A 13600-nucleotide genomic window follows, 5' to 3' on the forward strand; every position below is an offset into this window, starting at 1 on the left:
GCTGTGATTAAAATGAAATTCATGGCCAGGTGCAGTGGCTTACACCCATAATCCCAGCACTTTGGAAGGCTGAGACAGGAGGATCACTTGAGCCCAGGAGCTTGAGACAAACCTGGGCAACATAGTGGGACTCTGTCTTTACAAAAATAAAAACAAAAATAAAAAGTTAGCTGGGCATGGTAGCGTGAGCCTGTAGTCCTCGCTACTAGAAAGGCTAAAATGGGAGGATAGCTTGAGGCTGGGAGATTGAGGCTGCAGTAAGCCATGATCACACCACTAACTTTAGCCTGGGCAACAGAGTGCGACCCTGTCTCAGAAAAAAAAAAAAAAAAAAGGTGAGATTTGTGTGAAAGAAAACTAATAAAGGTGTGTTGATATTAAACATCAACATGTTTTATGAGGGGCGGTATTAGTATTTTCTCCTGAGGTCAGATTTCTTCATTTTAAAAAGTGTTTTTACTTTTAAAAATTGATGACATGGTGGTCTAAACAAAACTTTTCCAACTAGAATGCATAAATTAAGACAAAACTTGTTTTGGAAGTTAATATTTCTCTTCAGATTAACACAATTATTTTATGCTGGTAAACATAGAAATGGTACTTCAGAAAAAAATGTGAGATGTAGCTTTTGTAGCTTACAAAAGTGTTTTACTGTAATGCTGTTTTCTATTCTTCTCTTTCCATTTTAGGAGAACCTCCAGAATTCCCCTTTACGAATTTGGACCAGTAGAAGCTGTCACTATTGGCTCTGTAGATTTGGCTTTACTCTTAACTTTCGCTTTTTGACAACAAGTGTCCTGATCTTGACTAGCCTAGTGTCCTGTTTTATGAATGCTACCTCTCATCTCCATAGTGTCCCCGTTTGGAAGATAAAGCCTATATTTAGTCATCCTACCTGTAAGAGACCCTTAGATAGCCGTGCAGAGACAATTTACGTACAGTTCTAGCACTTGTAGTCAGTTTCTCACACCTTAGCTGTTTGGAGCAGTAGGTTAGAAGAAAGAGAGGAAAACAGGACACTGACTTTCGCTCATGATCTTGATTCAACGTTTATTTTTACTACTTTGAAAGCAGTTGGGGCTGAATTTTCTATTAAAAAAGTGATGATTTAGTAGCACTGGCTGGAGCTATATACTGTGCAGGAAGATTCTGTGCAAACCTCTGCATAGTTATGCCAATGCACCGCCATGCTGGCCTGTAGCATCCCTTATTACTCCATAGCTGTGTCTTTTTGAGCACAGAAAAACAGAAAACACCACCAACAACAGTCAAACCAAACCTCATGTGATTTGATATGATTGGCAATATCTCTAAAATCAATGTGAGATTAGAATGAAATCCCAATACTCATTTGTCCAGTGATCCAAACCAAAAAGTGCATTCATAGATGGTGAAAGGGAAAACCAGTGCTACTATGTAAAAATAAAAGCAAAAGAAAAAAATCTTTAATACATCTCAGATGTCAGTATTTATTCTGGATATTTTTAAAGGCTTTTCTTTATAGTGTTTTTTACAGCTGTTTATATCAACTCAGCTGCTACTTCAATGGTTTTCCCTTTCACTCTCTATTTATCTTTTTAATTGATTAATATAAATGTTTTTACTCTAAAAAGTGAAAGGTAAAAGCAGAGCTATAGCAGCTGAGTCAGTACTGACAACCACAAAACAAATGTTCCTGCAGGGGGCTGGAGGAACTTCTTATACTTAATAAACAGACGGAAAGATAAGACTTGGCTCTTTTCTTTTTCTTTGTTTTTTTTTAATTTGGTCTCATGTCAAGTTTGATGTTATGAAATGATTATCCAGAAGTTTTTTTTAAGTGAAAGCAGACAAAAGAGAAAATCTTAATTTAAGCTTTTAAAGCATATATACAAATTATTTTCTTTGCTCAAGGATAGAAATGGTTTATGCCAGGCTAGGAGTAGAAAACATTTATTTTAATCATATGATTAATTCAAATTGGAAATGTTCTTGTTGAATTTATAGCTCAAAAGACAGGTGGAAAATAAATTATTTCAGCTTTATTAATACTGTTCTCGTGGAAAAAAAGCATTAGAATTGAAAGGAACATGAGAGATCATCTAGAATACTCTTTCCAGTGATAGATTAAAAAAATGGAAACACAGAGAAGTTATGTAACAGAAACCAGACAAGAACCTAAGGTGTTTGGCTCTCCGCCTGATCATGTTGCCCTTCGGATCGTGTTCATGTACCCATTCCTTGCCAGGCAAACATGATAACTGTGTAACAGTAAAGTTTGTGGTTCTTCCCCTTACTGTATTTACTAAGTGTGTGCTGATTTAGTCTTTCCTGATAATAAAAGTGAAGAGATTTTATCAACTGATACTGTTCCTTCATTTTTCTTAGGAAGTTACCTGTGTTACAGAACTTGAATTTTTATGGGGCTTTTTCATTTATTTTCCTATATATGCCCCAAAAGGAGCACAAGAAGTCCTTTTTTGTTTTTTTCTAAGAGGGTCTCACTCCGTTGCCATGGCTGGAGTGCAGTGGCAAGATCATGACGCACTACAGCTTCAAACTCCCAGGCTCAAGCGAGCCTCCCACCTCAGCCTCCTGACTAGCCAAAACTATAGGCATGCACCACCATGCCACACTAATTTTCTTTTTATTTTTGTAGAGATGGGGTCTCACTATGCAACCCAGGCTGGTCTCAAACTCCTGGTCTCAAGTGATCCTCCCACCTCAGCCTCCTGGAAAGTACTTTATTGGATTATTAGAGTCTAGGAATACATTTTAGACAGTAATCTAATATTTTATGTGTACCTAATTCTTGTGAACTACTTTTTATACTTAGCATGCAGCCAGATACAAAGTCAGTTTAGGAATATAGCCAATATAAATATTAAAGTCTATATTCTGATTTCTGTAGGTAAATGGGAAACTTATAGTCCTATATTAGTACTTTCTTAGTCATATGTGTATATGTAGATATATATGTATAACTTCTATTATTTGATTATTAAAGAGAGACGTGTATATGTATGTATAGATAATATAATTCAATATATGTTGAATAAGTGAAGATCTTTAAAAATAAATAATAGTAAAACTAGAAAGTTGTCAAGAAAAAGTTAGTCTTAGTCAAATGTTCTCTAGTTAAGAAAGTTTTATCATAGTACATCATCCAAACCAGGTTTTATTATTGACAGTAGATTGGAAACCTACTACATAGACACCTTAAAGGTAAGAAGGAATATGTAGCATTTATGCAGAAGTGAAAGATTTCCTGTTACTAGAAAGTAGATGATAAAATAGTAATGGTAGATACCTAGTTAAAGATAAGGTATCACCATATAACTAAGTATCAACATGTTCTCATTGTTTTAATATCTTATTATCTAAGTTATGATATTGTGTGGCTCAGCTAAAATATAAACCCTTAGTCTCCACAGTCTGAGATCCTAGCCTCTTAGCATACACTGAACCTAGATGTTAAGAGCTATAGAGGCCGGGCACGGTGGCTCACGCCTGTAATGCCAGCACTTTGGGAGGCCGAGGCGGGTGGATCATCTGAGGTTGGGAGTTCGAGACCAGCCCGGCCAACATGGCGAAACCCCATCTCTACTAAAAATACAAAAATTAGCTGAACGTGGTGGTGGGGACCTGTAATCCCAGCTACTTGGGAGGCTGAGGCAGGAGAATCATTTGAACCCGGGAGGTGGAGGTTGCAGTGAGCCGAGATCGTGCCATTGCCCTCCAGCCTGGGTGACAGGGTGAGACTCCATCTCAAAAAAAAAAAAAAAAAAAAACTAGAAATGCTATTAACAGTGATGCGTTTTATGGCATGTGTCATAGAAATGCGTATTTAAACAGATCAAACAGCTGCCTTGTCGGAATAAAATGCACTTCAACATCCTCTAAAATTGGTACTTTTATTCCCATTTTACATTAATAGTTGAACAAAATGAGGGTTAGAATGGTTAAATTGTCCGACTGTAAATGTAAATATATATAAATTCATCCTTTAAAAAAGTAGTGAATATAAAATAATGACAATAGCTAATAACTTATTACCATTCATTCTTTTATATTCAATGCCTTTTATTACCGAAACTTTGATATTCTGAAGCAAAATAGCTCTTCTAAGTATAATACAGTTCATTTGTGTAGGCTCTGCAGCATGTTATTTATGCCATATCAAGCTTCCTTTTTTTTTTGAAACAGTTTTGCTCTGTCACCCAGGCTGGAGTGCAGGGATGCAGTCATGGCTCACTGCAGCCTTAACCACCCAGGCTCAAGCAGTCCTCCCACTTTAGCCTCCCAAGTAGCTGGGACCCCAGGTGTGCACCACCATACCCAGCTAATCTTTTAAAAAATATTTTTTGTGGAGATGGGGTCTCCCTATGTTGCCTAGGTTAGTCTTGAACTCCTGGGCTCGAGGGATCCTCCTGTCTTGGCCTCCCAAAGGATTACAGGCATAGGCCAACCCTCAAGCTTTCTTAAATACCAAATTATAGAACATGTCTTCACAGAAAATAAATCTTGAATGGTATGGAAACAGGAGACAGATGTATTACAGGTAGTTCCCAAATTCAACAGTACTAAATATTTCATTTTGTCTAATTTCCCTGGCTAAATACAGCATAGATTTTCTAAAAAAAAAAAAAAAAAAAAAAACTTTAAAACACATCACAATACACTTTTTTTTTTTTTTTTTTTTTGAGATGTAGTTTCACTTTTTCACCCAGGCTGAAGTGCAATGGCATGATCTTGACTCACTGCAACCTCTGCCTCCCGGATTCAAGCGGTTCTCCTCTCAGCCTCCCAAGTAGCTGGGATTACAGGTGCCCGCCACCATGCCTGGCCAATTTTTGTATTTTTAGTAGAGATGGGTTTTTGCCGTGTTGGCCAGGCTGGTCTTAAAATCCTGACCTCAGGTGATCCACCTGCCTCGGCCTCCCAAAGTGCTGGGATTACAGGCGTGAGCCATTGCACCCAGCCTCACAATAAACTTTTATTTTTGTTCTCAAAATAATACCGTTTATTTTCCAAAGTCTATATTTATTTTATATTACCCACTGTCATAATCAGGCACTGTTCAATTTGTACTTTCCTTTCAGATAGAAGAGCTGGAAAAGCAGTTAGTCCTTGCCAGCTCAGAGCTAACTGAAGCCCGGACAGAGCGTGATCAATTCAGTCAGGAATCTGGAAATTTAGATGATCAACTTCAAAAGCTGTTGGTAAGATTATGCTTTAAAATATGAATAAGATTAATTCTGGCAAGTTTTTTACCAAAATATATCACAAAACTTGTTTCCTTTATAAAATTACCAATTTATAAAATGTTTGTGCATACATGCAACAGATTATTTTAGACACAATTCAAGTTTTGCATATAAAATATATTCTGTATACTTAATTTTTTTCTTAAGCAGAGCTATTACAGTATTAGGTGAAGGAGATCTTGACATAGTCATAGTCTTTCAAGTAGATGCCATATTCCATTAAATTGAAGTCGTGTCACATGTTCATTTTAAGGCCAAATAACATTCAAAACACATACAAATTGTGTATATAGAAATTTGGAATGGACGGTTAGGTGAAGTTGTTTTAAAAGAAAAGGACGGTATGATGGTGCTCATAATGAAGCAACTCTGTCCTCTGTTGGAGGAACTATAGGATGAGATTTTAGGAAAGGAAATGTTTGGAACCCCCTTTTGTGGTATTAGTGGTATAACAGAATAAATTTCTCAGCTTACCAAACTCCATTGCAGGGAATTGTGCTCTTTGCTGTTAAAGCCATCCTTCGCAGGCTGACAAGGGTTTGATGAGCTGAGGTAAGGATAGAACTGAGAGCTGTGTAGAGAAGCTCTTAACCTTGGCGTAATTCTTCAGTTCTTTATCTAACATTTGCATGTTTCTCAGTGTTCTTCTATCTAATTTGAAAATCTTGGAGACTGAATGTCTGAAGGATCCTCAAACCTGGCCTCCCTTTTCATTCTTACCGTCACCACCCCTCTTTCAACCCTTCATTACTCATCGCCTAGAGTACGGCAGTCTCCTTACTGATGTTCCCAACTCCAGTTTTTCTCCTCTTCACTCCTTCCTGTAAAGGGCTGCCGCATACATCTCTCTAAAATATAGCTCCAGTGATGTCACTCTTCAACTCAAAATTACTTTCTCCGTAAAATCAGACACTCTCCCTTTCAGTACTGTTCATGATCCATAACCCTGCTAACCTTTCCAATCCTTTCTCTCTACCTGGACCCGGTGCACCATGCAAACACACAGGCCCCTTTCCTGTCCCTTCTTCCTAATTTCTGCATCTTCAGGTCTAACTCAAATACTATCCTGAAGCATTTTGATCCCTTTAGTGAGATTCTGTCTGTTATTCCCTATCTTTGTCCTTTTAATGAAAAACCACTTCCAGTTACTTATGTCTATGTCTTAACTTTCTCTTGGATCATAAGTCATTTGAGCGTAGATAGATCTTTGCTTTTACTAGTCTGACTGTAGAGTTTTTGCTCCTATTCAACACTGTATTTTTTAAGCGACTGAAAAGGGAGGTAATTCTATTCACAGCCCAGATGCTACTCCAATTCCAGTACCAGCCACTATTCTGCCATTTCTCCATTACTTATCATTTTTCCTTTATGCTTTTGAGCATTTCTTTATTATAGGAGCATACTTGATGTGAGGTATAATGTCTTTCTTAGAAAATGCAAGACTTAAAAACAGGACACTTTTAAAATCTACTGTATTTTCCTTTTCGTTGTATATTATTTGAGGTCTAGTCCCTCGAGATAGACTTGTAATGCTAGAAATTTTAAGCAAAATGTTAACTTATTTTTCTTGGAAATAATTGCTCTTAAGCCATTAAAAAGGAATCAGATTCCAAAATCAAAGGTGTCTGAAATCACATAAAAACTCCAAACATGATACAAACACAATATGTTTTATCTTAATTATTTAATAGCAGGGAGGAAAAAAGCATTCCTCTCTTTTTTTAGGCTGATCTACACAAAAGGGAGAAGGAGCTGAGTCTGGAGAAGGAGCAGAATAAGCGTCTGTGGGACCGAGACACAGGCAACAGCATCACCATTGACCATCTACGGCGGGAACTGGACGACCGGAACATGGAGGTGCAGCGCCTGGAAGCCCTGCTCAAGGCCTTGAAGAGCGAGTGTCAGGGCCAGATGGAGCGGCAGGTCAGCACCTGCACAGGCTGTGCCATCGCCAAACAGTCTCCTCTGGGGGAAAAATATATTTTATGTCTAAATAGAGCTTTTTATTTTTAACATATATGGACGTAAAATGGCTCCTAAAATAAAGCTATGGATTCTGTGAGCAATTTATGAAAACCTGACACTTATTTTTTTATTTTATTTTATTTTTTGTTTATTTATTTATTTATTTTTAGATCGCACCTCCCTCTGTCACCCAGGCTGGAGTGCAGTGGCGCGATCTCAGCTCACTGCAACCTCCGCCTCCAGGGTTCAAGCGATTCTCCTACCTTAGCCTCCCAAGTAGCTGGGATTACAGGCGCGTGCCACCACGCCCAGCTGATTTTTTGAATTTTTAATAGAGATGGGGTTTCACCATGTTAGCCAGGATGGTCTTGATCTCCTGGCCTCATGATCTGCCCACCTCAGCCTCCCAAGGTGCTGGGATTACAGGCGTGAGCCACTGCGCCCGGCCTACATATGCGTGTGTGTGTGTGTGTGTGTGTTTGTGTGTGTGTGTATACATATTTTTTTTTTGAGACACAGTCTCACTTTATTGCCCGGGGTGGAGTGCAGTGGCACAATCTCAGCTCACTGTAACCTCTGCCTCCCGGGTTCAAGCAATTCTCCTGCCTCAGCCTCCCAAGTAGCTGGGATTACAGGCATGCACCACCACGCCCAGCTAATTTTTGTATTTTTAATAGAGATGGGGTTTCACCATGTTGGCCAGGCTGGTCGTGAACTTCTGACCTCAGGTGATACACCTGCCTCGGCCTCCCAAAGGGCTGGGATTACAGGCATGAGCCACCGTGCTGGGTTTTTATATATATATATATATATATATATATATATATATATATCTCCACTAATTAAACTAAATGTGTCAAGCTTTATCTCACTTGTACATTGTTGAAAAACTAAACTCCTATCCAATTGTCTTTTCACTTTTACCTAAAAATTGGTAACCTAATAATTGCTTATTTCTGCTGCATAGAAGCATCACATTATTGGGCAGCCTGAGGAGCAACAGGGTTGAAGATTTCTAACAGATTTTTTTGCTTTATTTTTCTCCCAAAAGAGACTTTCCTCTCTTCCCCCGAGCCTCAGCACTGATTGAGACTGATGAGTGCATTCCATTCCGGTGCACCCACCAAAAGCAAAACATGGAAATGCCTTCTTAATAGCAGTGTACTTTCTGTGCTAGGAATACATGGTTCTAATGCTAGTTACTGCCACAGGGACATAAAAAGCATCTCATAAAAGTGTAAGCTTCTCAGAATGTGAAAGCAAACCAAGGGACCAGTCTGGTCCTAGGACCAGACCAGGCAAAGCCATTAACCTACTTTCTGGCTTAACCTGGGCAAGAAGAAAGATGAAAGGACCAACTAGAAGTCAGAATTTTCAGCTTTTCCAAACAAGGATCAGAGAATATGAATGTGTGTGTGGATAAAAGCCATTATTCATTTTTTTTCCTCAGAGGTATAATTAGAGGTAAAGTTGGAGGGAAATTAAAAGTAAAGGGGTAGTTATTGTAAATTCCACCACCTTTCCCCCCATTGCCAGGGTTATCTTAATCTAAATCAGTACAGAAAACATCCACAGAAGAAACTTCCCAAGACCACACTCTAGAACACCATTGTGGAGGAGCATTATTATTTAATTAAGCCATCTCCACCTTGGTCTAATTAGCGTATGTCAGTCTTACATATGTTATAAGAGCTAGAGTTCTGACAGCAAAATGATTGAGTTAATTTAACTAGACATGGTTGGGTACAGTGGCTCATGCCTGAAATCCCAGCACTTTGGGAGGCCAAAGCAGGAGATCACTTGAGGCTGGGAATTTGAGAAGACCAACCTGGGGAACATAGTGAGACCCCCATCTCTTAAAAAAAAAAAATCTTACTAAACATTGCCTATTTCATGATTTCATGCTTTTAAGTTAACTTGTATCTCTCGAGGTTGCCTATACCTATCCTCCCAAATCTATGAAATTCTCTTTTCTTTAACAATCAGATGGTGGCAATTCAAGGAAAGAATGAAAGTCTAGAAAAAGTATCTTCCTTGACTGCTCAGCTTGAATCCACCAAAGAGATGCTGCGCAAAGTAGTAGAAGAGTTGACAGCCAAGAAGATGACTCTGGAGTGCTCAGAGAGGACAATATCAGACCTGACCACTTCTCTCCAGGAAAAAGAGAGAGCCATCGAGGCTACCAATGCAGAGATCACAAAGCTCCGCTCTCGGGTGGACTTGAAATTGCAGGAGCTGCAACACTTGAAAAATGAAGGGGATCACCTCAGAAATGTGCAGACAGAATGCGAGGCCCTCAAACTGCAGATGACAGAGAAGGACAAGGTGATCGAGATTCTACGACAGCAGATTGAGAACATGACGCAGCTGGTGGGCCAGCATGGACGAACTGCTGGAGCTATGCAAGTAGAAAAAGCTCAACTGGAGAAAGAAATTAATGATAGGCGGATGGAACTGAAGGAACTTAAGGTCTGTTGAGTTTTTTCGTGGTTTAACTTCTGAAATATCATTTCTCTTATGACCAGGTATGACCTGTACTGGAAAGTGGTTCTTGGTATCTGTGGACACCCTGAAACTGTTGGAAGGTGTTTGTTTCTATGTGCATATGTGTGTTTTTGTGAGAAAGGATAAATACTTTTTATCAGATTACAGAAGGAGTGGATGACTTGAAAACGGCTCAAAATCATGGGTACGAGAGAAAAAAGATCAGAAAGTCTATGAAGTCTTGCCTGATACCACAGTGTGAAGTATTTTCTCCCTCTTCAGACAGACCTAAATTTGAACCCCGTCTCTCACTGCTTAGTTACGGTGAAACACTGGACTGTGTGCTGAATCTTGGGTTCTATATCTGATAAACAAAACCAAACCAAAAAGTAAACAAAACAAAAAACCCCCAACAACCTGTTGGGTTACTGTGAGGCTTAACTCAGAAAATACATATCAAGGAATGAGCCTATTAATAGTTTCTGGCTATTTAATAATTTAAAATTTAAATAACTTAATAATTTAAAATTTAATAAATATTAGTTTCTTTCCCGTTTTGGTCTCCTTCTGAACTTTCTCATACTGTATTTGTACCTGATAAAACCTGGTTCACATTCTATATTGCCGTATCTGTGTGTGTGTGTGTGTGTGTGTCTGTGTCTGTATGAGTGTGTTTACGTAGCAGTGTCTCCTTTTCCCTACAAGATTGTAGACTTCTTCAACCAGGGTACACATCTTATTAGTCTTTGTACCTCCTGCCCCATATTTTTGTGCCTTGCACCCAGAAGGTGCTCGATAAATATTTATCAAAATTTAACATGATTTTATGTTTTTTTACATTGATTTCATAGGATTTATGTCACCTTTATGTCTGACTTCGTGAGTAGTAGGAGACAAATCACATATACTGTAGATGCCTCAATTTCCTGCTTCTAAAAATAGGGCCAGCAATAGATAATTATGCATCTTATGGAAATACACAAGTTCATTGCATTAAAAAAATAGCATTTTCTATTGCTTAAGTTTTTACTTGATTATATACATTTTTTTTTTTTTTTTGAGATGGAGTCTCGCTCTGTCACCCAGGCTGGAGTGCAGTGGCGTGATCTCGGCTCACTGCAAGCTCCGCCTCCTGGGTTCATGCCATTCTCCTGCCTCAGTCTCCCGAGTAGCTGGGACTACAAGCATGTGCCACCACGCCCAACTAATTTTTGTGTGTGTGTTTTTAGTAGAGATGGGGTTTCACCGTGTTAGCCAGGGTGGTCTCGATCTCCTGACCTTGTGATCCACCTGCCTCGGCCTCCCAAAGTGCTGGGATTACAGGCATGAGCCACCACACCTGGCGATTATATACATTTTTAAATGGCCAAACTCACCATGAAAAGGGACATAGAAAGAATTCTCAATGGTCAGTCCTACAATGAAACCCTTAGAATAGGTGTGATGCGGGGCAGAGCATATCAGAGGAGAAAGGATGGTTCTACCTTGCTTAGGAAGATCGCTAGTGGATTGCTAGTGTGTTAAGGTTCTAAACAGGAGAATCCCACTCTTATACTCTAAAATTTAAATCAATTTAATCCTCACAAAACTTTATGAGGGAGGCACTATTATTATCCCATTTTACAGCTAAGGAAACTGAGACACAGAGAGTTTAACTTGCTGGAGAGCAGCACTACCTTGTGGTTTGAACCTAGGCAGCCTAAGTAGATGTTACTGTGTGCAGTGCTTCTCAGTGAGAACCAGAATCACCTGGAAGACTTTTTAAAGCACAGACTGCTGGCCTGCTCCCAGAGTTTCTGATTCAGTAGGACTAGGATGGGGTTTGAGATTTGGTGTTTCTGAACAAGTTTCCAGACGATGTGGATACTGCTGGTCCTGAGAGCATCCATCAGGATCTGTGTTAGTGCCTCAAAGGAATGTGGAGCTCATGACTCGAGGGCCAGTGAAAGCTTCAGAGAGAGCTGGGAACCTGAAATGGGCAAAAACTAGGCAAAGAGAAGGAAGGACGGCGTTCCAAGCCAGGGGAGAAGCCTAGTCTGTAATTTAGCCTAGAGATGGTGTGGGAGAAATGAAAGGTTTAGGGGTAGGAAGGAGGGGGTAACATGAAGAAGGCAGTGTTGGAAGCAGATGAATCTGGCATCAGTATGCAGAAGTGGCTTGGAGGGAGTAAAACTAATTTTCAGTTCCTGAACATGGAGCTGGAGCAGCTTCAGGGAATAATTTCCTAGGTAAGTAGAGTTTCACATGGACACAGAGAACTTAAGTTTAAAACTCAAGTCCTAAAGCCACATCCACTTCCTTCTGTGATCTGGTAAGGAAAAAAGGTGGGGGAATTATAGCCCTAGAAGATTTGGTTTCTCTCCTTGTTGCTGTCACCTCTTCAGAGTAGGTACTGCGCACACTGACAGCAGAGAAGCAGAGTGACTTTTATTTTAATAACTGTGGGCCCCAGAGCTAGACCTTTCTTAAAAACAAATAAATAATAAGACTAAGAAAGGATGAATTCTATCAGCTGGCCTCAAGAGGTGGAACAGGAGCAGCACTCATCCTATGTGTGTTGTGATGCCTTAGGTTGTCCCAGGGAAATCCCTCCCCTCCCTTACTGCATGAGGCCAGCTGGATTTAGTGTGACAGTTGCCAGGAGTAGCTAGGCAGAGATCAGATAGCCCAGATTAGGGCCCTTACTTCCCAAACCCATCACAGGTGGGTAGTGAGACAAGCCTGGAGCTCCCCGCCAATCCTTTTTGAACAGCCAAAAGCTTGTCATGTGGCTATATTTCAGATGTATCATTGGTCTCCGCAGTTAAACTGCTGCTATAGCAGTCAAATCGCATCTGTCAGGATACTAAGGCCAGTAGGGGGATAATTTGGGGAAACAATCTGATGACCAAAAAAGTCCATTTTTTTTTCAAATGTCACTTATTTGGAAGGATCTAGGTCAGTTCTGTCTACCAGAAATACAGTGTAAGTGACATATATAATTTAAGTTTTCTAGTAGACACATAAAAAGAAATGTGAAAGTTAGGAGGCACTGTGGCAGTCCATATGCAAAGTGATGACAATCCAGACCTGGAGGTTGGGCAGGATTTGGTCAATAGCTGGGTATGAGGGGTAAGGGACAGGGAAAGACATGGCAACTTTGTGAGTTCAAACTTAGACTGGCAACATGGTAGTGCCTCTAACAAAGAAGAGTCAGAAAGGACTGTAGGGGAAAGCCCTCTGAAGAAGGAATAGGAATGTTTGGGTCAGCGTCTGCAGAAGCATGCCATGCTGGGGGTTTCTGACAGTTGGAAATGCCGAATTAGAGTTGTCATATTCACATTCCCTACTCTATTCAAAGGACCAGATACTTTCACCACCACAAACCACCCCAGTCTAAGCTCCCACCTCTCTTGTTTGGTCTTCCAGTTGCCTTCTCACTGGTCTGCATGTTTCTCCTCCTACCCCCACACCAACCACTGTTTTCCTTCATACTAGAGCCAGAGTTGTATTTTTAAATCGTTACACTACATCACTCTCATACTCAAAACTGTCCAATGACTTCTTGACTCACAATGAATGCTCAAGTTCTTACATTGCCTCTAAGCAACCTGATCTTTCCCTTGGTCCCTCTCTGACTTCATCTCCTACTTACCCCAAACTCACTTCACTCCAGTCTTACTGATGTCCCTGCTGTTCCCCAGACACATTACCTGTACCCAGAGCTCTTCCCAGACTGTCCATGTGGCTTGTCCTTATGCTCCTTGAGCATCTGCTTAGATGTTATGTCATCAGAGAGGCCTTTCCTTGCCAACTGTGGCAGGGTCCCCGAGGCTGACCCCAGATTTGATGATTCCCTAGGAGGACTCGCCAGACTCAGCATATAATCATACACAAGGCTAGGATTTATTACAGTGAAAGGATAC

The 13600-nt window shown here is 40.1% G+C and overlaps 1 protein-coding gene across 19 annotated transcripts in view; it reads left to right on the forward strand.

Moving 5' to 3' along the window:
- CCDC158 (coiled-coil domain containing 158) overlaps positions 1-13600 on the forward strand; it is a 125284-nt gene that overhangs the window by 45543 nt on the left and 66141 nt on the right. For all 19 annotated transcript variants that reach the window (XM_033214381.1, XM_033214372.1, XM_033214379.1 and 16 more), the window contains 3 exons: positions 5082-5201; positions 6972-7169; positions 9198-9680. In XM_033214381.1, the coding sequence (XP_033070272.1) occupies positions 5082-5201; positions 6972-7169; positions 9198-9680 (801 nt within the window). The remainder of the gene's footprint in view (positions 1-5081; positions 5202-6971; positions 7170-9197; positions 9681-13600) is intronic.

Source organism: Trachypithecus francoisi, unplaced genomic scaffold (genome assembly GCF_009764315.1).
Source record: "Trachypithecus francoisi isolate TF-2019V2 unplaced genomic scaffold, Tfra_2.0 Lachesis_group1, whole genome shotgun sequence".
In the NCBI taxonomy this organism is placed as follows: Eukaryota; Metazoa; Chordata; class Mammalia; order Primates; family Cercopithecidae; genus Trachypithecus; species Trachypithecus francoisi.